Source organism: Centroberyx gerrardi, chromosome 8 (assembly GCF_048128805.1).
Source record: "Centroberyx gerrardi isolate f3 chromosome 8, fCenGer3.hap1.cur.20231027, whole genome shotgun sequence".
NCBI lineage: Eukaryota > Metazoa > Chordata > Actinopteri > Beryciformes > Berycidae > Centroberyx > Centroberyx gerrardi.
Window position 1 is genome coordinate 18,199,636 of NC_136004.1, and position 27,818 is coordinate 18,227,453.

Consider the following 27,818-nt stretch of genomic DNA (forward strand, 5'->3'; position numbering starts at 1 on the left):
AACCGTTTCTAAGGCTGTCATTACATCCTTTATTGCCATGGCTACAAAGCTACATGTAGCAAACCTTGCCAATTGCACAGCTTGACACAAGTGGAGCGCTTGAGGACGAGGGGCTGTGTTGTGTTTTTAGTTGTTTGTTTTTCTTTTACAAAAGATAATGAACAATAATCATCAAAATTTCCATTGTGTAAGAATCTGTGTGGTGTGGAGGGTCGGGGTCGCTGCATGTTCAGCGATGACTATGTGCAAGAGTGAGGAAAGAAAAAATGATAGTGGATATTATAGCATGTCCATATGTGTCCATGTATGTATGAATACATTCAACTGAACACATATAGCTAGGCAGGATTTTAAATGTTCACATTGGATTAAAAATGAGAAAAGAGAAAAGAGAAATGTAAACCATACATGGGCTTTTGGTAAAATTAGAACATAAATTATATAAGTTGGCCTATATTCATAAAGCGACCACATGGTGTGCATGACTTTGCACCGTAGCAGCCTCAAATAGAAGCTGAGAAATTGACATTATTTAGTTTAGGGAACACTACAATCAATGCTACAATCTCTTCTGGGTGTGTATTGTTTGAAGCCCTACAGCCATTTTAAAACCCAAGCATGGAATGTGCATATGCATACTCATGTATGTGGGAATATACTGTACAGTCACTAAAAAAAAGTATTAAATCCCTAAAATTTGCTTGAGATCAATTAAAAAACAGCTCTATCAAATAAAATGCAATTCTAGCTATTTTGTTAGTGTATGAAACAGCAAAATAATAATATTAAGTAAATTGCATTGGGAGCTAAAATTTGCGTAACGGTTTATATCAGACATCTTTAGGTTGTATTATGGGCTTCCGAATAATGTATTCATAGCTGCTGTAACTTTGTCTCTTTTGTAAATAAATCTGATATCAGGCCCCTTTAATATATCTCAGATGGATTTTAGACTGTAGTGTGGACTTTGCTTCACAATATTTCAACACAGTGTGAAATAGGCCATTCAATAATAGATGACATTTAAGACCAGCTCCCTAGGTTTCAAACAACCTCCACATAGCATGGTGCCACATAGAGCCACATTTAGCCTTTTAGACTAAACATCACTCCAAATGTTTTGCATTTTTTGACCCCAAATAAAAAAAGAAATGTTTGCCTTTTCCTCTACTGGCTTTACTTTGGAAATGCATCTATTGATTCATTACTGAGTAACAGAAAGCTCCACCAGCTTATTTATATACTGTCATAGTGTGTATTTATGTAATGGATTTTTAACTTATTATAATCTGCATTTTAGACACTGTTACACTTGACATCTGTTCTCACACATCTCAATAGTTTTCCTACCTTAAAAGAGTGCCACAACACTGACCGGTCTGTCACAAAAAAACAAAATATCCTATATGAAATACAAATAAAATTATTGTTGCTGCTGTTGATTTTATCTTTATTGATGAAGAAATGCATTAGCCTCCAGGTTTCTACAATCACATTCAGTCTGTTTTTAGGCATTCATTTATTCTTCTAACACTAATGCATGGTGTGAGTGAGCATGTGTATTCGACTGATGTATGTATGTGTGCGTGTGCGTGTGCGTGTATGATGCTTGCTGGAGTGTGTTGGAGGGCTGCATGTCTGTGTATGAAGTTAGTGTGTGTAGTGTGTGTTTTTTCTAATCGGGTGTTGAAAAAGTGGACTAGTCAGATGAGAGGCGGTGAGCAGCGTTCCCAGGAGTCACTGCGGTGATGTGTGATGCACTTGGAGCGCGACGCCCTTGACGGCGACCAGGCCATTGTGTCAACGTGTGTTGGGCCCCCTGATTTCTGCAGGACGCCCCAGAACAGCTTCCTCTGGAGGTCCGTCAAGTCCTCAAAGTACCACTCGCTGCTCAGCCCTGGATTGGGATCAAGCAATCCGACAATCAGTGAATGGCCCTTTATTGATCGAGTGATTGGTCAGTCTATCTGTCTATCGATAATGTGATACTCTATTTATCCCCTGAGGAGAAATTTGTCTTTTCTCTTGCTCCATTGGTAAGTTCAAAGCACACGGTCAGGTATAAGACAGCACTCCTGTCACATAGGGACTGAACCCTGGCCTTCCAGTCTGTGAAGTAATAAGGGATGTACACATATGACTGAAAAACTGCCATGTTTCTCTGATGGTTTACTGACCGGCTTGGGGAGACGCCTCTCTGACTGGCGGCCTCCACCACGCCTCACATGACGGTGGCTTGGTCCACGCCTGCACACCCAGGATGTGCGGACATATCTCTCCCCGTTTGAACAGCTCTCCAGTGGAGGACAGCGAACCAGAGGGCAGCAGCGTATCTTTTGCTACCGGGTTTGCAAGGACGACAGCATTAGAGGACACCAAGCTGCGCTGCACTTGTCCCTCTTGTCCGGTCAGTGCAGAGGAGGCCATGCCAGTTGGAGGAGCAGGAACAGGGACTGAGTCAGTGGGAGGTGCGGTTTCACGCCGGTAGTCCCGCCTCTTAAACTGACAATTAGACAGCTGGCGGATGTTTTCGGGGAGGAAGGCTCTGGACCCAAAAGTCCCACGGAGGTTAGAAGTGCGTCCTGTGATCTCTGGGACGGGGAGGGGGGCGCTGGCGTTTGGGGGACTACCATGTAAGGTATTGCTAGGTGGGGATTTCTTCACAGCCAAAGGCTTCAATAACTCTGAAATCTAAGAAATGTAGTAGAAACAGAGACAAACAGCAGTGAAGTTGCCCAGACAACTGACTATGAATCAGCATTTCTAATTACATGCTAACACAGGGCTCAAATACATTACAAGACTGTCTTTTGAAGGACTTTTTCATACTGAAAGGCAAAGGTGATTGGCCTTACTAGCTTGGTAGGTATACATCATAACACTTAAACATTCAAAATAAAATCATAAGGAAGTGAAAGAATAAAAAGCTTCACTACATCATTTTACTCTGCTGATTCAGGAGGAGACAAAGTCTACCACAGCTTTGGTCAAAGATCATCCATTTTACCTTCCTCTGAGATTAAATGATGTATAATGATCTTGAAAGGTGTAGATATGCACATTTTTTTTATTGAAGGGACCTTGAGCAAAGTTTAGATTTTTCTAAATACTGAATAAACAAGCCAAGATTAAAATATCAGCACGTCATTCCATCACCCCTAGCCAAGATCTTCCTATTGAGCCCCAAATTGTTCAAACGACCTTCATAAGAACTTGATAGAGCAATTTTCAATTTCTTGAAACCTGTAGAGCTAAGAGTGATGTAGTCTTATAAATGGCGGAACACACCTATTTGGCCTAACGTAAGCCATTAGACAATTTCAAAAAAAAAATACAAAAATGCATTATTTTCCTCTATACCTTGAACCCATAGGACTCTCTGCTGTCACAATCTCTCTCCTTTTGATTTTCCATTAGCCACAGGACCTTGAAAATCAAGTGAAGTGTCCCAGTTGTTGGCTTTGTAATGATATAGCCAAAAAAAATGAGGGTGATGAAAATCAACCTAAATAAATCCCCACTTCTCCTAATCTCAAACAAACCAGAGGCAAAATGAAAACAAGTCAAAACCGCTGAGTCATTGCAGGACTCAATATGACCTTGTCTAGGGATAGAGTCCCTCGAGGTGCAGGGTATGAAGAACTAAAACCCGAGATTCACAACAGGGCTGCAAGAAAATGAGCAAGCCCTGGCCATTATGTGGTAGCAGCCACACTAACTCCATCTGGTTGACAGTTAATCATTTCATTTATGATGTAATAGTCACCCTGGCACCAATTACATTACAGAGGAAAACAACAGTGTAAGCATTAAAGTATTTTTGACAAAAAATTATTAACAATTTTACTTAAAAGCATTACTCCATTCTGTACATTGTACCATAAAGCAAACTATCTTCAGTTTTGCCGAATGCAGACAAGTTGGCTACATGCAAACAGGATGAGGAGAATGAATTTTCTGTTGTTCTAGCCTAGTGTTTTCACATTTCCACTGCTGAACACAAAACAGTGGGCACACAGTTTCAAATTGCGTGATTAAACTATTTATTCTAGATATTTCATATCATCTGTATACAGACATATTGCACGAGTTACAAATCTGCACACAGTCTATACAAACACATAGTCCTTCTGGCTTTGACTGAGCAAAAAGAAACAAACATAAACCTCATATATACTTATGTGAGGGATACAAGTTTTTGTGCGTTATGCTGCGGTTTAAGGGAGATTTACATTCTTTAAATATACACACACAAATATATACTCTTTACTCTTCAAACAAAGAATTTACAAACTGCTAAACCAGTTTCAAGACACTCAGGAACTCTTCCACTTTTGCACACTGCTGGTACGTGACACTGCGTAATGGGACATTGTCTGTAATGTGTGGTTTTACAAACAGTTGATGTTGATCATAATATCTTTGGATTTTGGTGGAGAGATTCAAATATAAAAACACAAAATACTTAATAGTAACATGTTTCACTCTCTTAGCTTATCCCACTTCAGCTTGATCAAGACTCAGCTTCAGGGGGCCTCAACTTTGGCCATTTTGTACCACTTCATCATGCATTCAAATCATGGCGTGATATGATGTAAATTCTCTAAATAGTGGCCATATGTGTAACATGGTAGCTAATACTATTCACTAAATTAAAAACACTAAGCTACCGAGGTCCTTCTAAGGTCCAGGACAAGGTGTATGTGTTTAGATGCAGAGCACTACAGATTATGCCATCCGTATGGGGCCCAGAAAAAAACCCACTTGAGACAAGTTTGGGTAGGAACCTGAAAATGATTACGGTGAGGTGGCGGTGATTATTACAGAAGGTAGTAAAACCCCTCCTCTAAGCGTGAGCATGCTTACTTGGGCTTTGTGAGTTGTGTGTATGCGTGTGGTTTGCAGGAAGAGCAGCAGTAGGAGCACAGGCATGTCCACATCCCAGAGAATTCCTCATGTCCGACTCCCTCATCAACACTCAGTCTTTATTCGTGGGCATCCGGGAAGGGACGGGGTTTGGAGCAGGGAGGGTGCAGGAGGACGGAGGCTCTGCAATACTCAGATATTGAAGCTCTCTCCACAACCACATGTGCCCTTGATATTGGGATTGTTGAAGACAAATTCACTGGCCAGCTTTGACTCCACAAAGTCCATCTCAGTTCCCAAAAGGGTCAGCTGAGCCTTCTTCTCAATGAACACCCTCACACCTGCAAGAGAGTCACCATAGCAGTGTTGTCACTACTCCAAAATTTTGACCTTAGCACCAATATTCAGCCCAAGTATTGTAGCTTCAAGTCTAAATTGAAATGACAACAAAAAGTTAAAATGAAAGTAATAAAATACACTGATCAATAACACAATGTATTTAATTAGTTAAATTTTTCAAAATGCAATTATCAAAGACATTTTTTTCTATCAAAAAACATTTAAGATACTTTTGAGGGAAAGTAACTGATACAAGGACAAACTGCTGCACTTAACATTTCACCACTGCTCAGCTAGCAAAACAGCACACATCACAACAGAGAGAAAAAAAAAAAAAAAGGAACTACAGTATTATATCAGCATTACTACACTACTAAACTTAAAAACCTTAAACCAAATACTTTCTGCTAAGCTTTCAATTATCAACTACATCAACATCAGGTTGTCATTCTGATGTAGTCGACCTTTCTTATATTACGATATGGCATGACTCACCATCCTGCAGCACTTCCTCATCAGCTTTGTCCTTCTCCTTGGTGTAGTCCAGTGTGTAAGTCAGTCCATTGCAACCGCGTGTCCTCACCCCCACCTTCATACCAATCTGGACAGAGTCAGAGACATGCTAGCATTAGTCTAAATCATCTTTTACCCACCAGCATTTAGAGTTTTAGTTTTATCAGTTTTGCCATAATATACAAGCAAGAGAGATGGGAAATGCAGTGGAGATAGATGAGTTAGAGGTGAACTGCTTCAGTCACTTCACATGGTATTCCCTGCAGAGTTTACTGGACTACAGCCAGCAGGGAAGCCTCATAATGACACTGAATTAATCTCTCGAGAGACAGATCAGAGCCTATATTCACAAAATATATTACCTCTATAAATCTTATTAACTAAGTTACAATTTTCCAGTTATAAGTTTCTTTTATTCCTTCAGCCACATTTGATAAGGAAGTCTTACATTCGATGTTTAAGAGCCCTGTCTAAAGCAGCTGTACATTTATCATTTATTTGATTTGTTCTTACACATGTTTTAAGATCAAATTTGTCTTTACAAATAGTTATATCAAGAGGTTCATTGTCCAAAAGTTTTAAGGTAGAACAGACTTCATTTATTTGATGTAGACAAATCAATGTAATGAACCCTTAAGCACTCAGGGCAACACTGCATTCCACCTTTACAGAAGAAGCAAAGAAGGAGCTGAACGCAGTGCACAATGTTAAGCACACAGTGATGACTGGAAGAGGGCAGCTTGAAGTTTCAAGGAATGTTGGCTGGATTAATCACTCACATATTCAGGCTTATCATGGAGCAGCGTCCTGATCTTGTTCACGGCTGCTGGAGTCTGAAGAGAAAGGTGTTGGAAGAGAAAAGGTTAACACTCACACCAAGAGCCAAGATGCTTAACATGATCATGATAAACACAATAAGGCTGCGTCTGACTGACTTCTCAAATGAATGTGACTGAACAGCCCTAAGCTTCCTGGTAGATATCAATAGTTTTGGTTGAGCCATCGATCACATTCCAAGACAGAGAATTACAGGCAATTAATTAGTTCCGAATTGTACTGTACATAATAGCAGGTATGACTTTTGTTTTAGGATAGGTTTCCCCACTAACAAAAGACATGTTTGCATTCATGCATAGCATTTTTTTTTTTTTAATTTTTAATTTAAAAAAAGACTGTCTAGCCTAAATTTAGGTGACAAGCCTAAATCCAACAATTTATGACTGAGTAGGCTACATGCCAAAACACATGGTCAACATTTTGTGGCAATGTAGCCTACAAAACACTTATAATTACACAATTTTGTTACCCCCACTCAGCCTAAAAAGGTTGCCTTTGTATCATGAGATTCAGCCTAATTACAAAAAACATGTTGTAACCTATTGCAGATTATATCACCCTGGACAACACCACTGTTTGGAATGGGCAGCAACGAATATTTACATCAAACACAACAAGGCATTACCTGTGCTAGATAAGCATTAAATCACCACTGTGGAGGCTGATAGTTCAACAGGTCTGAAATCAGAAGGTACCTATGGTGTTGTGCTGTTCTGTAGTTCCTATTGTACTTGGTTAGATGTAAACGAGAGGGAGCCCAGAATTTGGACAGTCATGATGTAGAGGCATTTGGGAGGCTGATTTAAATTACAGCAGCCACCTGGAACTAATCCCTTAAAGCCTATGTGATCATCTGCATGTGTGCATCTGTGCTGACGCTAAATGTAGGCTACATCCCAATATTCAACAACCTCTGACATTGTTTTGTTAATGTGTTCTTTCACAAACATACAGTGAACCAGCTAGCGAGTTCGCAAGCTAGCGAGTTGAAATCATAACATTGAACTGCGTAAGTGCGTAAAAAGCAGGCAGCCAACCAAATGACCAACCCGATTGGCTATATACCCTGATTGACGGGCGCTACAGCCAATGACCTTACGGATAAATGAGTACAAAAAACACAGATACCGGCTTGTGTAACCACGCTTGTGTAAGCCTAACCCCATGATGTAACCACCGTACGTAACAATAAAAACTCTAGCTACAGCTATTCTGGCTACTGTAAAATACTTGAAATATGTTGATGAAGCTTCAATTCAATGAGATCTGTCAATTATTATTAGTTTTTTATGGATATATGTCTGATGACTGCTTTTGTATACGTTTTTTTTCTCCTGATTTTGCTTATCTCTGTTATGTCTTGTCTCATCTTCAAATATAGTGTTGAAGGACAAAACAAAACAAAAATCTCACGACCAAGAGAACCCATGGGTGTGGCTAAAGATAAGGCACTGAAACTGTTTAGCTGTTGTCATGAGTGGATTTTACAGGTGGAATGCACTTATTTTTTTATTTCTGCACATAAGAAACCAAGCCCTTTCCATGATTTTTTCGAAGTTTAATTGATAAGCAGGTCTTTCAGACAGATAACTAGCAGCAAAAGAAGCTCTATTAAGACATCAAAGCTAAAATTGGGGGTCCTTAGTGTATGAAAGCAATTCTTTGCAATGTACACATCATCCCCATGTGAGAATATCTGCAACTGCCTTGGTTTGGAGGATGGCCTGCCACTTCACGTTTATTTACGTACGGCACCTTTATCAGACATGGACACCAGAGACACATTATCTTACAACAGTACTGTCAGAAAAGCTAGTCACCCTGATCTACACCGTTAATGCATTTCAATCCCACCCATAAACGAGCCATGACTTGCCAGTGTTTTTAGGTAACGCTAAACCGATGGCTACGTTACCAAACAACAGCTAACGCTACCTAGCTAGCCTGATAGTAGCATGAGTGCCCACAGTTAGTTAGCGATATATTAATATAAACACCAACGTAACATGACCGAACAACCTGTAAATTGGCAAATGCAGAAGACGTTTGATGTGACAATAAAATACCAAATATTAAGATGGGAAGTTTACTGTGATGACGACCAAAGCCACCAGGCTAACGACCGTTATCGTTACCAAGAGCAGTTAGCTAACTTTGCTACGCTTTACGTTCACTTACATAACATCCGGTAATGGTAACGCTATACATTCAAAATAATAAATAAAAATAAACGTAGCTATATTAGAATGGTGAAAATGTATTTTAAGTGAGTTCACAATTATGACTAACCACTTACCAGTGTCAAAGCAGCTCTAGTTGCCAATATTTTTCGTTTACTGACCGCTCGGACGGTCGCTCGCACCAAGGAGGCAGACATGTTTTACTCTTAACAACAGCAGCAGGGTTGCCAGGTCTGTGTGACAAAACCAGCACAATGGCCAATAAAACCAGCCCAAAAACCAGCCCAATACCAGAACTCAAAATATGCCTCTGCCAAACCATATACACTGCTTTTAAAGTCCAACAGCATTGCTATCATTGCCAAATGTATTGTAATATCTACAAAGCAACACCATAAATGTTTAGTGTGCCAGCATTAAAAGCAGTTTTCCCTAAACAGTTCTTTCACCTAGGTCCTAAAATGGCCTTGTGTAATTAGATACAGTATATTATCATAAATAAAATAATGCTCTGTGGTGTAGACCAGTGGTTCTCAACCTTTTTGTAGTCTCAGGGATCCCATCTGATAAGATTTAGTTATTCCATAACTGTCTATACTGTAGATTGGCAGATTAACAGTGAAGAGTGTGAAACCTATGAACAGAATAGTCATTATTATACATTCTCTCATTGGGCTAACTTCTAGTCAATGAAATAATAGTGAAATTAAAATATTCCCCATTTTTCTGGGGACCCCCTGGAACCCCCTCTGGGGGTCCCCGGACCCCAGGTTGAGAACCGCTGGTGTAGACCAATTCACTGACGCACAAACTAACCTGTTGCTTTGTCTTTTCGCTTTCTCTTCCCTTTTCCCTCTTCCTCCCTGCCTGGACAACATGAATGTACTGTTTTTTACTTCATATGCATTTACTGTAGTTAATGCAATACCTTATTTCAACTGAAACACCTTATCATGTTGCTTCACTATATTTGAATCATATACTTATAGTAAATACATGTGTAAATAGGCTATGTATTTACTGTTAGCATTTTTGTTTACCTTATTTCAACTGATACACCTTATCCTGTTAATTCACAACATTTTAATATACTTCGCTAACCAGCAGAGTTGGGATCGAGAGGCGGGCGCCGGGCGGCGGAGAGCATTACAGCACGTGTGTGCTGTGCGTGTGTCATAGACTGTGTGTGTGTGTGTGTGTGTGTGTGTGTGTGTGTGTGTGTGTACGTGGGTGGCGTGTTGGCGTGTGTGTACGTGCTGATCTGGAGTCAGTTTGGTAGGATTTGTGTATAAATAAATTATTTCATTTAAAATATGGATTTTTATTTATAGATATTATTCATGTAATTTGCATGCAAAATAGGTCTACCCAAACAGCGGACAAAAACATTCAACCCGCGGCAACACTTCAAAAGTAGCCCAATTCCGCGGGAAAACCGCGGACCTGGCAACCCTGAACAGCAGAGTGGGAAGTGGGAACCTCCTTGGTGGGAACACTAAAGGCCCTGACACACCAAACCGACTTCAAAGAACCAGCGGCAACGAAGGCCGGCTGTTGCGTTGCCTCACGTCGCCTGCGTCTGGTCCAAAAAGTTGCACTTGAACACACCGCAAAGACTACAGCCGACGGCCAACTAGCACGTACGTTCTGCGCCTGCGTGAGGGGAAATAACCTTATGTCTGATAAGAAGTTGCAAATGGCACTGGCGTTGTCAGCCCTTGGTCTTTGGTTGTGGAAGAAGAAAGGAAGAGGCGGAGGCGAAAAATAAATAATACCGCACTAAATGGGTGAAATCATGAATAACGTTACTCCAGCGACAGGCTCAAGGGGCTTTCCCGAACCTGTGTCGAGAGCTGGAGATAAATGAAACCTCCGATTTTAAAAATTTCGCTCGGCTCTTTCCTGTTCTGTTCCACATGTTGAAGGAATTTATCAGTCCAATCATCCAGAGGCAAAACAACGAACTATCAATCAGAGTGATCTCTCTCACCGACGGCTCCGACGCCGATTCAACATGCTCAATCGGCCGAAAACACGCCGACAGGGTCCGACTAGTGCCGACGGTGCGGGACACACCGCAAAAACTAGGGACACCGACGCTTACTGACGGCCCGACATGTCAGGGCCTTAACGGTTAAAAACATAGTTAACGTTAGTAGGAAGGCTTATGTGAAAAGCTGGAAGGTACAAGAAGTATGAATAGTATGAAGAGTAGGTATATATTCAGTAGAAAAAACTAACAATAAAAACGGTAGCTACAGCTATTCTGGCTACTGTAAAATACTTGAAATATTTTGATGAAGTTTTCAATTCAATGAGATCTGTCAGTTATTATTAGTTTTTTATGGATATATGTCTGATGACTGCTTTTGTATACGTTTTTTTTCCTGATTTTGCTTATCTCTGTTATATCTGTTTGGACTCATCTTCAAATATAGTGTTGAAGGACAAAACAAAACAAAAATCTCACGACCAAGAGAACCCATGAGTGTGGCTAAAGGCACTGAAACTGTTCAGCTGTTGTCATGAGTGGATTTTACAGGTGGAATGCACTTATTGTTTTATTTCTGCACATAAGAAACCAAGCCCTTTCCAGGAAATTGCCCTGAATTTTCATGGGTTCCAAGATAAGGGTTCCTGAACAAGAAACACAATTTACAGTGCTGAAGAACCTTAATAACCCTAGTGTATAACAAAGCTATTTTGCTAAAAAAAAAAAATAAGGACTAAATTACACTATCCTCAATAAAAAATTTTTAAGATGAAACTCAATCATTAAGACAAGTAAGACAATACAATTTTTTTTAAGTTTAATTGACAAGCAGGTCTTTCAGACAGATAACTAGCAGCAAAAGAATTCACGAGCATGGAGCCTCACAGTACAGATACCAATCTGAGGCACCGTGACCACAAAATGTATTTGGCAAATAAATACATTTATCTCTCCATTGAATTAACTTAAATTATCTCTAGCTTAGCTGTGAGTGAACAGTGTATGCAGGCTTTTAGAAATTAAAATATATAATCAGCTCAACTGAATGAATTGATACGTGTTTGTTTTTTAATAACTTCACCACTGAGTGTCTCACTGTAAGGATGGAGCTACAGCCCGAGTTTCTCAACTATGTTCTTGTACTAAGTCACTCATGACACTTCCTGGCATGCACACAGGCATATACACACCAGGAGTTAAGCAGAGTTTCACCTTCCTTTAATGGCCACAAACACTCACAGGCAGCTGAGGGGCAGTATCTATTAAATGGGGATGGTACCACAATCTTGAAAAATAAAAATACAACCCTGAAAATACAATATCTACAGGGTGAAAACCCTAACACATACAGACACACACAAACAGAGACATGGGTGGAGCTGCTTTCAAGGCTGGAGGAGAGGACTGATGGACGTCAGTGCAGATAACAAATCAAACTCGATTTAAAAGAAATTCAATAAAAACAAATCCTGGCCATTAAGACAGGTAGATAAACAAAGACATGAAGAGCATGCATCATGGCTTGTCTTGTTAAAATGAAAGCTTTAAAAAGCTCCTCTGAAGAGGAGCGCCAGTTTAAAAAAAACAAAAAAAAAACATAAAAAGGCCCTATTTGGCTTCAAGTCAAGGCGTCCTGGCTTTGGCTTTTGTGGGTTCCAGCTGGCCGAGCAGTCCCATTCAGAATTCTAGGTTTCAGGGTTTATGGACTTGGACGTTGTTGTCTGCCTGGACAAGAGAGCAGAACCATGTGGTTTAAGTAGCCACGGCTCGCAAACAGGTTCTGCTCATTCCACTGGGCTCCTCCTGTGACCAGAGCGACCCATGTGTCGGCTGGCTAAACTACCTGAAACACACACACACACACACACACACACACACACACACACACACACACACACACACACAGAGCAAAGCGATACATTTACCAAACAAGAATGCATTCTCAAAACCTCTTCCAAATACATAAAAAATTTGTAAGGCTGCGCTAGGCAAGATTTCAAACTTTACAAAATTCAAAGCATTATCTCTTGCTGCCACTTGGGGTTGCCAAAGTGCAAAGTTGCCTAATATAGTCACAATGCAGTGGCAGTTTGAGAGCATCTTGCTTCCGTAACTTTACGTATTCCCGGTTGAAACAGGATGTTAAGGCGAGACATAATGTGGGTAGGGATCATTCAACAGTGCCCGACGAAGTAAACCAGTGGGGAAAAGCAGTATCCGTTAGGGAGAGAAAGGTCATTTTATATGAGGGGAGGGGCGGAGGGGGGTATTGCTCAAAAATGCTGATATTGTTTGGAAATGTTTATGCACGTCTACTGGTACACCATGAAGCAACCACTACAATCTAGCCACTTTCCAGGAAGTAAACGCAATAAGATTTTGATATGAAAAAAAAAATATATATATATGAAAAAAATATATTATATATATTTTTTGTAAATTGTTTGGCATATATTGTTAAATAGGTCCATATTATGACAGAAAATTATCTAACAAGGTGATAAAGTGATTTTTAAAGTGATTTCATTGTGACTTTAAATGTACACACCTGCTTGTGGACTTAATATCACACTTTGTTGCTTTCTCTTCTTTTTCTCCTCTTGGAGGGGAACACCCTAGGCAAAAAACACAAGAGGATGATAATAAGTGTTGGTTTGCTGTTGGTATGCAATGTCTGAAAACATACATAGTCCTGAAACACAAAAATACATTTGTGTAGTATTGTGAGGTGTGTCATGTCATGCCAGTCCTATCTGAATACACTGATGACTGTTTTGATGAGGTCTTGTCTGGGAAAAGAAAATCACAGGGGACTAAACAAAATAAGCAGCTAGAATGATTACTACCATGTCAGAGACATTTGAAATTAAGCCAAGGTTGGAAAAAATAGAAATACCATTAATGACTAACTACCGTGAATTTTACTATCATACCTGTTTCTCCTTTTCTCTCAAATTCCTCAAGTGGCCTGAAGAGGAGAAAGGAGAGATCTCCATTTTGGCATTTCCTACCAGACAAAAACAACAAGATTAAAAGGAAGCAATAGAATTCTTCCCTGCATTTTATGAGTCACACCAATGAAAATGGTGTGTACAATAACCTGTTCTACCTGTGTGTAATGTTTTTTTATTCAAGTAATAAGCATTCCAGCTAGAACAATATCAAAGAACTACAAAAACAAGTTTGACTTCCAGTTCAAGAATGGGGGCAAGAGGAATAATTTTTTTGGAAGGCCTAACTGAGGTGAAACTGACCACAACTTAAACATTTTTTTATATTTTATATTATATGTTTGATATTATGATCTTGTTACTGTGCTTATTTTCTTGGAGTGCTCCTGAAAACAACAACAAAGAATGAGGAAATCAAACTTTTTATGAACCTGCAGGGCCTCTGTACTGCTGACAATCCTTCTTGATGTGGGCAGTTGAACCACACAGGAAGCAGCAGCGCTTTTCTGGCGTTCTCCTCCACCGCTCGTGCTTCAGTGCCCCCTCCCTGTTCCCGTCTGCTGCGTCTGGGCTTTCTCGTGAGTTCTCCGCCCTTTTCTCCATGTCCCGCCTCTGCTTGGACCTGGGTCAACGTTTCCCGAAATACAATGTTAACAGGTAGCTCGACACGTGGTGCAGAAGCGCTGGCATGGCACACCTATCCATGGGTAAACACTGCTACAAGTCAGGCGATACCTACTTCTTACGCATGGGACAGTCTTTCATGAAGTGGCCAATCTTGCCACAGATGCGACAGCAGCGGTCATTGGGGGCCACCTCTCCCTCTGTGAGAACTTGAGGGTCGAAGAAATACTCCTGGGACAGATGTAAAGAAATGGTGACATCAGTGCTTAGCTTTGATAGATGCCATGTCTATACGCAAATGCAGTATTTTACAGTGAATACCAACCATCTGACTGGGGTACTCAGGAGGGTAGACTTTGACTGCCGTGCCAAACACTCTTCTGCCATTGATGAAAGCCTTCATGATGAAGTTAGTCACTGTTATGACAATAAGAAGCACAGAGATGTCAACACAAGTAGATATGAATTAATGAATGAACAAATGAATGAATGAATGAATGAATCATACTTCTCCTAGACAGGCCGGCACCCAGATTATGATTCAGGTCGAACGGATCTGTGGTATGAACAGAGAAAAGAAGCGTGACATTTTGCTGTGGAAAAATATTTCCAAGCAGCCATATGCAATCATTTTTAATTCCACAAACTGCTATTAAAATCATTCAATACTGATCCCTAAGTTTGATATGCATTTAATTTAACTGAACAGACTGGCCTATTCCACATTGCAATACACAATCATTTCCAAGGTGGCAAGTAGATGTCGATATCTGGGCACTCTGCATTGTGGGATGGGTGATAATTTGAAACCAGGGGACTACAATCTTCTGCATCTAACACTTATGCATTACTGTGCTTTAAAAGATGTGGATTTCTTGTTATCATTGCATATGTCTAAGCTGACCTTCGATGACAATGTACTTGGACGTCCACTGCTTGTTGAAGGTGGTGAGACGGGCTTGCTGACGGATGCAGACAACATGCTCCCTGAAGTCAAATTCCTCAGTATAGAAGCGGAGCAGGCCTAGCCACAGCTCCCCCACTGTCTCAGTGTTCATCCCGTACTGTGTCCAGCGACTGGGCTGCAGGTGGAGGAAGACAAGAATGACAATGTGTTAAGATACTGTGTGTGACGTGCATGCACAGAGAAACCTTTGCACGAGCACACATGAAGACAGAAAGATGCATAGCATAAAGGCAATTAACCAGTCAATTTTTTAATGCACTTACTGTGACTTCATTAGTCATCATTCTCCAACATTACCTTCCCCCTGCCCTTCAGGATTTTCAACTTTGCAACTTTATTTTTTGTTTTTCCTTAAAGGAGAATGAGCAGTGCACTCCCAAACGTGTTTCAGTTGACAGAGTAGTAAGGTTTAACAGGAGATGGCATAGGGAAAATAGCAAAGTGGACTCCAAGTCAAATGTGTGGTTCCAGCAACAAGAGTCTCAGCCACTACCACATCTTTAAACATATTCTTTAGAAGTAAATGCAAACACACATAATTACTTCATAATTACTAATGATCCCATAATATATAAAAAAAACACCATATTGTTGACTGCTCAGGAACTCACCATATGCAAGAAAACAAGTACTGAAAACTATAAATGTTACACCGAAGTGAAATGTCTCCCTAGATCCCAGTTTAGAGTTTCTATTCAAGTTTCTATTCATTTCTATTCAAGGTTCTGTGTGGAGTATTAGGATATGAGAGCAGAGCATAAGATTCCAATCAAAACTTTTAACCACACAGAAAATCAATCATGACTCTCCATTTAAAATCAAACACAATGCTTAACACAAACAGAGGTGCCATGCATTGGCTGTATATATATATATATATATATATATATATATATGTATATAAAAAAAAGACTCACCAGTGTTTCCAGAAAATCAAAGAAGTACACATTCCAGCCATCCACCAGAACCTCCGGCTTCTTCTCTCCATCGTAAATCTGCAACAAACACATACAAAAAGTCCATAGAAGACAACTTCCAGAGTTAATGACAACATCAACTAATCCTAATTGATCAGTTCTACAAGTTCTGATATTTTGTGAGCTTGGAATTATAAAGGATCTATCTGGGTAAAGTTCTGAGATACTGAGCATCAAAGTTTTGACATTGCAGCTGGCAACACTGTCATGTAGTGAAATCTATTTATAGCTTAACAAGGCCTGCACCTCGATGGTACTTGGAATGCAAAATATCAAAATCCTAAAACAATTAGAAATTGGATTTTTAAGAGGGCTCAAACAGAGATAGAGCCTTATAATTCCAAGCGCATGATTTAATGTTGTGAAGCACTTTGTTACCTGTATTGAAAAGTGCTATACCAATAAAGTTGTTATTATTATGATTTGTTACCTCCTGCAGCACAGGGATAACTGGTGGTTCTCTCTGCTGGAGGAAGAACAGGACCATGAGGGTGTAGGCATAGGAGGAGAGGCTGCCGCGGGACGCATCCCCAATATCACACATCTGTAACGGGACAAAAAAAAACATTTATCAATACACAGGATATGATGTTAATATCCCTTGTGCCATAATCCAAGGTGAGCATTCATATAGAGGCCCAGTTCAGAGTTTAACAGAATGATATACTACCATACCAATGAGCACCATAGAAAACATCAGGCTACACCGTCATAAATCTACAGCACCATAAGACAGGCAGCAACATTCACCAGCTACCTACTCTAGTTTCAGGGTGCATTAGCATATTCACCTTGGCGAAAACCTTCATGACGTAGCAGAGGATCTTCACTCTCCTGTCAATGGCAGCGTACGATGCCAGCAGGTGTGTGTTGTGCAGGGCCTGAAAACAAAAGTGCCAGTATGTACAGTCAATGACTAACTTCTTAAACAGCGAATAAGAGAGGTGTGTTTATCCACTGACCCTCCTAACGGTCACTGGAAAAATACTGCATCAGGCCTACTGACCGATTTCAGCCTAAACGAGAAGAAAGTGAGAAGAGAGAGAAGAGGGAGAAAGTGAGCGCTTTGAAGTCCCTACCAGTGTGTTGTAGAGGCTGATGTCTCCCTCCAGGCCGGTGCGAACGTGGTAGAACTTGACGATTGGTACTTTGGCCGTAGTGATGGGCAGGATGTTCCTCAGACCTGGTGGAATGAGAGGATATAGATGTGGAGTCAGTTTAAAAAGGATATCTTGACAATTTGCATTTTATTTGTTTTCATAAATATCTTTTTCTTCACCAGGAATTTGTCACATCATCGGAAAAAGGTTTATTCATTTGACCTTTAGCTTTCCTTAAAATGGCTTGTTAGCATTCCTCAATGGGAACCAAATGCCTCCTGAAGACAAATAACAGACGGTGCTAGGAACTGGAGGTACATGAATGCCAAATGTCATCTGTTTCCCACCAGCCCAAGTCCCTTGTCCCTAACCTGGGTGTTTCTTTAGCAGTCTCGCCAGGCTCTCAATGATACCAATGCAGTCAAGATCCTGAGGGGGAAAAAAAAAAAATCATGGACAGATGAGAAAACATACTAGTTGTATCTTATGAATTCGAGATGGGAATCAATCACACTAGCAAACAAATCATTAATTTTCTCTATTTTCTTCTGACAAGAAACAAGCTGAAAATGTTTTTGAAGTGAGCCAGGTCAAAATTGAAAAAGCACACAAAAAACTACGTAATGTACTTGTCTTGCAGTATACTAGGATGGCCTCCGAAACAGAAGCTCACTTGATGCAGAGATACTTACGTCTGTGGACTCCTTCCCCTCCAGCACCATGCAGATGTCTAGGTCACTCTGTCTGAAGCCAAAGCCATTTTTGGATGATCCAAACAGCTGCAGCCTAGCCCCTGTCCATCCAAAAACACGAGTTATAGAATTTAATCTTAAATCTGCTCTCTGTTCTCCATCTTGGTAGCGGATTGGTACATACACAAATCCAATAAAGGCATTAACATTTCTAAGAGGCAAATTAATGGTAATGGTGGTTTACTTCACCAGCAAACTGCCGTCTGACAAAGTTTTCCAGGTCTTGAAGGATGTGCTCTCTTACACCCACTTCCAGTTCATCAGGGGCAAAGTCCTCTAAAGAGACACAAAGACCCACACTCAGATACACCATCGTAGACGAAAGTAAAGCTTACTGAAAGGATGTCACACTGTTCAAGAATCTATGCATACATGAACAACTGAGATCTTAAAAACAGCATTTGGTCTACTCTACATCTCGGCTGTAGACTGCTTTCACTTGCCAATATTTGGTCCATGTCGGTAGATAATCAAAGTCCTTCTAAAATACTGTATCTGATGATGGTAAGTAAAATTGAGAGAATCTACTAAATAAACTCATGTATTAGCCTATGGATTTCAAACACACAAAGTCATTGAATAAACATGTTGCATCAAATGTATGTATGCCGCAGGTAAATGACTATCCATATCCTTAATTTAACATGTCATAATAATATTAATATCACTCACAGGTGACATATTTATTACTGATAATGTCATCACCTCTGACCCAAAATATTAATGCAGCCAAATGATGTGTTGGTGGCACCAGTGACATCAGTGGGAAAAAAAATCTGGGGGGCGGGACAAAGAGATCTCAAAGAGAGAACTTTAAGCAGTTTTCAAAACAGCAATAACCAGTAATGTGCACACAAACACACACAGAAACACTTACTGTAGCACTGCTCACAGACTTGGTTAAGGATATTGAGAAACTTTGATGTCATGGGGGGCAAGGGATCCAGCTCCACTTTCTTGAAATCTTCCGGGCAGTCTTTCTTCAGATGGCCATCACGCTTACACAAGCTGCACACAACCATGTGTGACTGAGAGAGATTGAAAGGAGTTTAACACACGCAATGCACGCGAGCTTGTTTGAGACAATTTCTTGTCTAGTTCTACTTCCAGTCATCTCTGATTTCAATGATTATCACCTAACTTTAATATGATGTACAAATGTTGTTAGAAATGATTTTGGCTTTGTTTTTCATTGTTTGTTTACACATTAAGATTAGGAGCATCGCTTTCCAGAAAGCCATAGGCTACATAAAGACGTATAATGAAAACAAACACGAGGTAACACTTACCTTGCCTCGGGTGAATGCTTGCTTGGTGAACTCATAGGACAGGCTGATCTGTTTTGGGCTCTGATTTTCTGGGCCCTCATCTTTAGTTGTGTCCTCTACAGGTGGGTGTGACAGACTGGAAGGAGCCTCCTCCTCCTCTTCCTCATCCATGGAACCAGGCGTGTCCAAATCTGGACCCTCCTCGTCAGAGAGAAGTTCCTCCCCTGAGATCTCATCCACTGGGAAAAGCTCCTCGTCCTCCGTGGTGAGGCTATCCAGGTGGCGTCTGTTGTACATGTCCACATCGTCATACTCCTCCACCTCATCTTCCTCGTCTTCAGAGAGGCTGCTTTTGCCCAAGTCCACTTTTTCTTTCTCTCTCTCTTCGTCCGAGTCATTCTCATCCCCAACTTCCTCCTCTTCTTCAATAATGCAATCAGAATCTTGAGGGCCATCTTCTTCGGTTTTGGGGCTATTGGCAGCTTGTGACTGAAGGGTGAGAGCACCGATACCTGATAGGTGCATGGTTTCCTCTTTCACAGCCTTAGTGCCTGCCCCCTGAATAGGCCCTTGCATTGTTTCCATCTTGTGATTAGGAGCTGGGGTGTTGAGTGGCAGTGCAAAGTACTTGTATGTGGTTTTGAGGCAGTGGAGGATATACTCGTACATTTGCTGACTGTTCACAGTCCGGGCCACGTTCCTCTTCACAGCAAATGGGTCTGAACACAGGAACACAGATATTAATGTGGCAGTTTAAAACACCTCAGAGTAAGACCAAAACACTTGAGTGATCACGCTCTTTTAAGATTCAACAGACAAGCCAAAAGTGCAGACCAAGCTCAAGGTTAAAAGGGCAAATACATTTATATTAACAAAGTTAGGGCTGGGTAGCATTTGGAGCTTTTTAGTACCATTGAATTCTGATACCAAATAAACCTTTTTCAACATTTTGTTGAATGAAAGCATTTTAAACCCTTTTATTTTTTTTTATAAAGCCAGCTATTTACTTTCACAAATGACCACATGGCAAAAAAATCCTCAGAAAATCTATTTAGTCTATTTATATAGCAATTACAATTTCTTTATGAAATGATTTATTTAATATAGGAATTAAGATTTAGATATAAATTACAATGAATCAATCAATCAAATGAATCAAACTGTTGTTGAGAAGACATAAAATGGAGTTGAGGATGCTTGGAGATAATATATTTAGGTTAAACAAATTGGGATGCAGTCTTGTCATCACAGCAACTGCTGCCACAAATAAAAGGGGATCACATGGGAGAAACTGGAGGAGCCAAGACTTGTTTTTGGCAGAAGGGGTTGGAGTGGCCATTGGCTTAGAATGTAATGAGTTATGATCACATTACCTAGGTTAGCTCTTTCTTAGCCAACGGTGCTAACAGTAAATGGAAAGGAAACAAAGCGTGGAGAAAGGCCTGCCTCCATGAGAGAGGGCTTTGTTGTTGGCTAACGTTAGCACTGTCTGAATCAAGTCTAATAACCAGACAGTTAATAGTAGCCTATCTATCACAAAATCACAAAGTATCACTGAACAAATCACTAGCATTCATGCATGCATCGTTGGCTGGGGTTGAGTCAAATTCTTTGACCGCTTCCTTTTTAAGATTAGGAAAAAAAAAAAATCAGTCAGAAGTGCACTGAAGCAATATTTGCTGTTTCAAGCAGAGCACTGGCACACAGCCAGTAGCCTTGCACATGATTGCTTTCCCAATCACAACTAAACCTGAATACAACAACACTAGTCATGACTGGCTGTGAGAAGAGTGACAATAGAATGGATTGGCCCAATGATCCATGTCTCTGAAACTTAAAGCATCGGAAGTTACCAAAGATCCAAACATTTCTTGGTGCATGGTAGTGGGTGAATTTCATTACCCAGCCCTAAACAAGGTACACTTTTTAGTCTCTGTTCAAACTCATACTAAAAGTGAGAAAGCTCCTAACCCTCCACAGCAATGCGTTTCTTTGGCCAGTCTTTAGCCTCCCGGGAGAGAACAGCACTGGTGCGCACGCTGATTACATTGTCTGCCATGTTGAACTCAAGCGAATAGAAGCGAAGCATTTCAACCCACAGGAGCCCAACTTCCACAGAGGAGCGAGTGCTCTGAAACACCAGTGGAGCCTGTGGAGAAACAAACGTACACACACTTACACTAGATCCTTTCAGGTACTAGTCACCTTAATAGCTTAAAACAAAACAAGTGAATTTTTCTCCTGATATCAATTTCAACGTGTAACTTCATCACTTTCTAAGTTGAGATTCATCGTTCACTGGCAAAGTCTTCTCTAGTAGAAAAAAAGCTCACCCTCTGGCTGAGATCAATTTGTGATTCATCTAAAATATATGCATTGTAAATCACACATTTATGCATTCAGAGAGAAAATATGCATAGTTCAAGAATAAAATGACCCCTCCTCCAGACATCTCAACAGACAGGCTCACATGGATCTGAATAGTTCACGTGAGGCCACTCACTGAAAACAATGTTATGTGAACAATCATTGTGTTCACTGGAGGAACGTGGACATTAACCAAAAAGTTTGTGTGCAGCACACCACAAAAACAACAAACAAAACTGCTAAAAAATAAATATACTTTTTAGAAATCCCACTTAGATTTACATGTGTGGCCATGATTACCTTTCCCTTCATATAGGAGCCGTCTGCTGGCTGTGATGATTCTTTGGAGGCAGGGCCGTAAGTCCAGTGCACATATCCATCTTCTAGGTGTGTGAGACTGAAGTCAGGCAGCTTGCTCAGTGAAAACACCTTAACCTAAAAGGCAATAAGATGATAAATAAAGCTTATATTGAACAAATCTTAAGAACATGATGAATGTTTCAGAGTTAAACCAATGCTATATATTTAATTTACTCCAGGATAAAGGTGAAAAACACACACCTCATGGTTCAGGTAGGTGGGCAAGAGGGACTCTTTGCGCTGCTGCAAGAAGTAGATGACCATGAGTGCGAAGACATATGGTGGCAGCCCGCCTTCGTCTGCTCGGTCCACCTGACAGATCTAAGCCCACATACATAACAAGAACAACAAATGTTAAACTAGAATGTAGTCTTACCAATGAAGAATAATGTGATGTTTTGCAAATAAAACTCATTGGGACAAACTGGGCCACCTGTACCAGTTGCCTCGCTAATGTGAGCAACAGGTTAGAGTCTCAACTGGAAACTCACCCGGGCCCAATGTCTGAGGCCAACGACCAGTGGAGGGAGGAGATGCTCCCGATTGGCTACGGCAGAAAGATAGGAGGTGGTCTGGCACGCGTTGTCATTCCCTGCACTCACTTTGCAGATCAGGCCACTGTGGGAAAAATAACAATATCAGCTAAACTTCTCCAGTAGATGTAGTGCCCGTCTGCATGTGATTATGTAATCCTGATACGTGTCATTCTTTTTTTTCTCTCTGCATGGAAGAAAATGTTGCGTCAAACTCCATTGCAAATTCTGGTAGTTTCATGTTGCTTTACTTAACAAACATGAATACCTCAAAGAACATGAGTTTTTCTGAATCATTAGGGTCCATTGGTAAATTCGGTATACAAATAATTCACCAAGCAGCACTTATTTCCACAGAATGTCAACTTTTACAATTAATTCGCACTGCTTACTGGAAGAACATTTTAGGAATTCTAGGATTAACCAGTTCTAAACTATGACAGGTTAACAAGAATCCAGCTACTGTATCCGGGATACAGTAACTGTTCAGGTGTTTGTGCCCAATAGTGCCATTTCAGCATTGCACAGTGAAAAAAGCACCATTTTACTGGGTTTCGGTTTACAGTATTCTCACATGTACGCCTACATGTGTGTTTGGGCTTGCTGCACCTATGTGCAAAACAAAATGAGGCACCAATAATGAACCTGCAGACTCAACCAATTTAACAACAAATGTACTCGCTGATGTCAACAAGTCATTGTAGTCATGATTTCTACAATCAAGACACTGAAATAACAAACCTAACAACAACAAACCTGTCAGCAGAGAAGGAATTGTCTCAATATGAAACAGTGGCTACATGTCCAAGTTGGTTCAAGACAGTTCTAGAGCAAATAATTGTTACAGCAAATGAATGAGACACCCACCTCTTTTTCTCTTTGCACATGACCACAGGCACCCTAGCATGGAAATCAGCTTCCAGGTCGAAGTAGAGAGCTGAAGGCACAAGACAGGTTAAAGAAAAAAAAACAACAACAAACATCCATGACAGGCTTGTTCTTAGAGGATACTCGACTGGATATTTTGTTTATTGTTAATCCCCTCGGTGAAATATCTCAATAAGGGAAACAGCTAAATATTTTAGGCATTGGAAGAGAGGCAAAGCGACTCACGGCTCACAGAGAGGCTCTCCTTGACCAGCAACAAGACATCTGGCTGATGCATCTGTGAATACATTCCATTTCAAAGCCTTTATACAACATAAATACAACATAAAAGGACATATATGAATATGGCGAGCCCTGCAAGCACAACAGCCACAAAACAATCAACATCAACATGTAATACTAAGAATGCAAAGGAGATGCAAAGGAAATGGTTTAACATACACACTATCGACGTCACTCTGGGATACTCACGTGAGGGGGATACTGAATGTCAATGTTGATATCTGAATCCTTAAATCCAAACTTAGTGCAAGACGATCCATATAGCCTGAGCTTGATCTCTATAGATTAGAGATAAAGAGACGGGGAGAGAGAGAGTTGATGTAAGGTGTAACCAAAAGCCTGTTTGCTTAGATGCAGTAACATCTTAAGGATGAATTCTGTCACCAATCCAAGCTTTTCTCCTGAGGTGGCTTACCAGGCAGGACGGACAGAAGGAGGTCTTGCATGGTGGAGACAATAAACTGTCTCCTCTCTACATCCTGGTCACTCAACCCTTGTTCCCTGACAACAGCCTCTAGCACAGCACCCACTGCACTGATCTGCTCCGGCCCAGGAGGTAGGATCTCAGTCAGCATCACCTGCTCTTGCCTCTCCTATGAGCCCAAATATGAACACACACACAAAAATCCCAGTTTTTAATGCACAAAGACTGATATTATTTATGATGCACTGGTCCAAACTGTACATGCTATACATTAGTTACTGCACAGTGACAGAATGGTAGCTTCATGTGTCTACAAATAGCCTAAGTGCACTGTCATAGTCAAGTTTTACCATGACTGTTACAGAAGGCTAATAATAATAAGACCATCTCTTACCTTGGCCCTCTTCTTGTGCCACTTGTCCTTGATGTGTCTGTGGGCAGCAGACACCGATTCCAGCAGAACATCACACAGACAGCAGGTGTAAAGTGCATTGGGGTTGCTGCGGGACCTCTGAACCAATTTAAAGGAGGAGAATACAGACATCACACAATCGCTGCAATAATTTGGAACCCAGCAAAAATAGGATTCCTTTAATGCTGTTTATACAATGGCATTGGTTAGTTTCAACCAGAGATGCATTACACGCTGATATTTCCCATAAACCACTGCTACCTATGCTTTATTGGTTGCTACAGCAACTCTTGTTGTAACCAGGGAGCAAGTTAGTGATATGTAGTGATCTTTTCCCCTGTTTTTTATTCTTATGTATGTACGCCTCTTTAAAGAAATTTTTAAGACACACATGCATCATAACCACTGTATAAAAACCATAATACCCTTGAGGACTTTCTTAACCCAGCTGAACCTCATACCTGTTGCATCAGTACTAACCCTAATCAGAGTAAAGAAGGCCTTCTCAGGTATTTTTGCTACAAAAAGAACTTAGGGGGAAAATTTTGAGCTGTGTCACTGAAGCAACCCCGTTGAGTGCACTCACCTTCTTCAGGCGGAAGATCTCGTCTCTGTTAAGTCGCTCCTCCGCCTGCCGTAGGCCTAGCAGCTCTTTAGCAGAGAGCGTTGACTCATCAATCACTGGGCCCCTGTCGTCTTCCCCAAAAGCCCTCCTCCTGTCTCGGTTTCTCCTTGTTCCCCCTTTGAGAAGAACAAATAACATGCATTACAAACCAATAGATTGACTGGGCTTACATGGATGCATAGCATAGATATTGTAAATTTAGCCTACTTGTTAGTCAACATGATAAAATGACAGTGTTAATGAGCGGCATGTAAAAGTCATAGTAAGTCAATAGTGCTTATTGTTAACGGGAGAACAGTGAGCCAACATGGTTGCTTGCTATAGCTCAACATCTCATTTTACCATGCATCTGTTCCATTCTTTCCCAATTGAGTTTGGTCCTCAAGTCCTCACCCGAGTTGTGAGCAGTGCCATCAGCGGACTCCCTCCTCCCCTGCTCCCTGTCCTCCTTCAGATCTTCTCCCTGGCTGCTCTTCCTCCAGTGCTGCTGCGGGCGTTCTCTCCAGTTATCCTCCCGACCCCCAACATTGTTTTCAGGGCCTGGGAACCTCCGGAAGCCATCCTTCTGCGAGGGGCTGTGTCCACCTCTGAATCCCCCAGGGGAGCTACTCAGGGGCCCCAGTCCTCCCTTCTTAGGGCTGGCGCGGTAGGGTCCACCCTGGTTCTTCTTGCCCTGGTGACCTCCCTCATGTTTGGAGCTGTATCCTCGACCCTGGTCCTGGTTTCTCCAGCTTTCTGCCTCATCTGCTGCCATGCCCCTCTCCCAGCCTCCTTGCCTGGCGCGGTGCGGCCTGCCTGACTCTTCCATGGTACACTTACACTAAAACTGCAGGAGGAAATGTCATGTTCATTTTCGTTTCATTTACAAACAGCCCTTGTGAGATCAACTCAGCCATATCATTATACACATCAGACAACTTCGTTATCACGCATGTTGACTCAACACCTGCCTAAATTGTCAACATTGCCTTTTTGAAGGCTGACACAAAGGCTTAATGTGATGTCTAAACATTCTACCAGTTAGCGACCCTAATGACTTAACGTTAGCGATCACTTAACCATGCAGCTGACTGAAAGTGGATAATAAGCTAGCTACTCTTTGAATTCAGCACCTGCTTAAGTTAGCCATCAGACAGCTGACGTTAGATTATGTCGATTATTATGTTAGCCTCATGCAATATAGTTACTTGATTTCCTAAAACTCAAGTTAACAGTTAACCGAACTGGACTGGCTAAAAAGCTTGACAGTTCCAATAAGCTAAGATAAGATGAAACGTTTATTGACCCCGTAGGGAAATTAACGTTAGATCCTTCTCTAAGCTTGTCACACCAAAGTCGCAAAATAAAATCGAGTTAACATATAATAACTAGACTCACTAGTAACATATTTAACGTTGGTTTAATTAACTGTGTACGCACAAATGTAGCCAACGACCTAACTTACGTTATATTAGCGTGACATAGCGTTGCTAGTTAGCCAGGGTTAGCTTGCTAGCATTGGCTGAGTTCCCAAACCTTAACTCTACTTCTTCCTCTTCCTGGAGTTAACGATAACTTACATGTACGTAAGGCACTGTTGACTAATGTGGACTAACTACTGTTCAGCAAAGCCAAAGCTAGCTAGCTTGCCAAATAACGGTATTAATAACTACTAACTTAACAAAGCTAGGCCGTCTAGCTATGCAGCTAGCAAGCTAACGTTAATGTTATCTTTGTGTTATGCTGTTAACCTGGCAGCCAGTTTAAAGACAGCTAACAGTAAAATTACACGGCATGCTAAATGTCCATAAATAACTACAGCCATTAAATACCTTTTGTACGTATACGGAGGGCATACTTGAATACCAACTGGCAGCCTTGTTCAGGTCTGACTGTGCTTGTTAGCTTGTCTTGCACTGGACTGGAGTTTAGAAGGGGGTGGGACGTGTTGTCTGTTTTCGTGTCGTCATTTGGCCACAAAGTAACTAACCGGTAGCTACACTGTTTTCTCATTGCTCCTTTTGTCATGACATCATAGCCGATACTTTATGTTTATGATTGTGCAACTATGTGGAATATTATTTCCTCTCTCTCTCTCTCTCTCTCTCTCTCTCCCTCTCTCATTAGTTTAATAAATATTTTGTAAATCTGCCAGTTAGGCTAGTTTTCATATGTCGTCCCTGGCCATATTTATTATTATTATTATTATTATTATTATTATTAACATTATCATTATCATTATCATTATCATTATCATTATTATTCGTTTTATTTTAAGCGCCTTTCATGGTACTCAAAGACACTGAACAGTCAGGCACAAAATGGTACAATAAAAACGAAACAAAAACGAACGAAACAGACTAAACGAAACAGAAGCGAAACATTGATTAAAACATAAAGCTCCGAGTTTACGAAGAAAGAGGGAAGGCAAATTTGAAAAGTCCTGTACACATCTCTCTCTATATATAAGACAGATAGATACATACATACATAGCCTACAGATATAGATTTTTATACATTTATTTATTATCATGTATGTATATTTATTTATATTTAGCATTTTTATTTGTTTAATATTTAG

At 40.7% G+C, this 27,818-nt stretch overlaps 2 protein-coding genes across 3 annotated transcripts; both read right to left on the reverse strand.

Moving 5' to 3' along the window:
• Window positions 1-4,019: 4,019 nt before the first annotated feature.
• Window positions 4,020-8,934, reverse strand: isca1 (iron-sulfur cluster assembly 1). The gene is made up of 4 exons (XM_071920884.2): window positions 8,852-8,934; window positions 6,498-6,551; window positions 5,701-5,806; window positions 4,020-5,207 (listed from the first exon to the last, which is right to left on the reverse strand). Exons 1-4 carry the CDS (start codon window positions 8,930-8,932, stop codon window positions 5,059-5,061), a joined length of 390 nt encoding a protein of 129 aa, XP_071776985.1. The 5' UTR covers window positions 8,933-8,934; the 3' UTR covers window positions 4,020-5,058.
• Window positions 8,935-11,530: 2,596 nt separating this feature from the next.
• Window positions 11,531-27,153, reverse strand: tut7 (terminal uridylyl transferase 7). Of its 2 annotated transcripts, XM_071920882.2 has the most exons (29): window positions 27,070-27,153; window positions 25,652-26,084; window positions 25,220-25,374; window positions 24,616-24,732; window positions 24,213-24,390; window positions 23,987-24,075; window positions 23,741-23,792; window positions 23,495-23,564; window positions 22,586-22,712; window positions 22,296-22,415; window positions 22,035-22,169; window positions 21,339-21,516; window positions 19,389-20,086; window positions 18,977-19,127; window positions 18,289-18,375; window positions 18,040-18,140; window positions 17,719-17,776; window positions 17,327-17,430; window positions 17,039-17,128; window positions 16,678-16,791; window positions 16,188-16,265; window positions 15,208-15,385; window positions 14,812-14,859; window positions 14,629-14,720; window positions 14,419-14,534; window positions 14,111-14,301; window positions 13,662-13,735; window positions 13,277-13,343; window positions 11,531-12,571 (listed from the first exon to the last, which is right to left on the reverse strand). In XM_071920882.2, the coding sequence occupies exons 2-29, from the start codon at window positions 26,064-26,066 to the stop codon at window positions 12,513-12,515; spliced, it is 3,942 nt and encodes a 1,313-aa protein (XP_071776983.1). In that variant the 5' UTR covers window positions 26,067-26,084; window positions 27,070-27,153; the 3' UTR covers window positions 11,531-12,512. The 2 variants fall into 2 exon arrangements, with proteins under 2 accessions (XP_071776983.1, XP_071776984.1); XM_071920883.2 differs by lacking the exon at window positions 13,662-13,735.
• Between the last annotated feature and the right edge of the window lie 665 nt (window positions 27,154-27,818).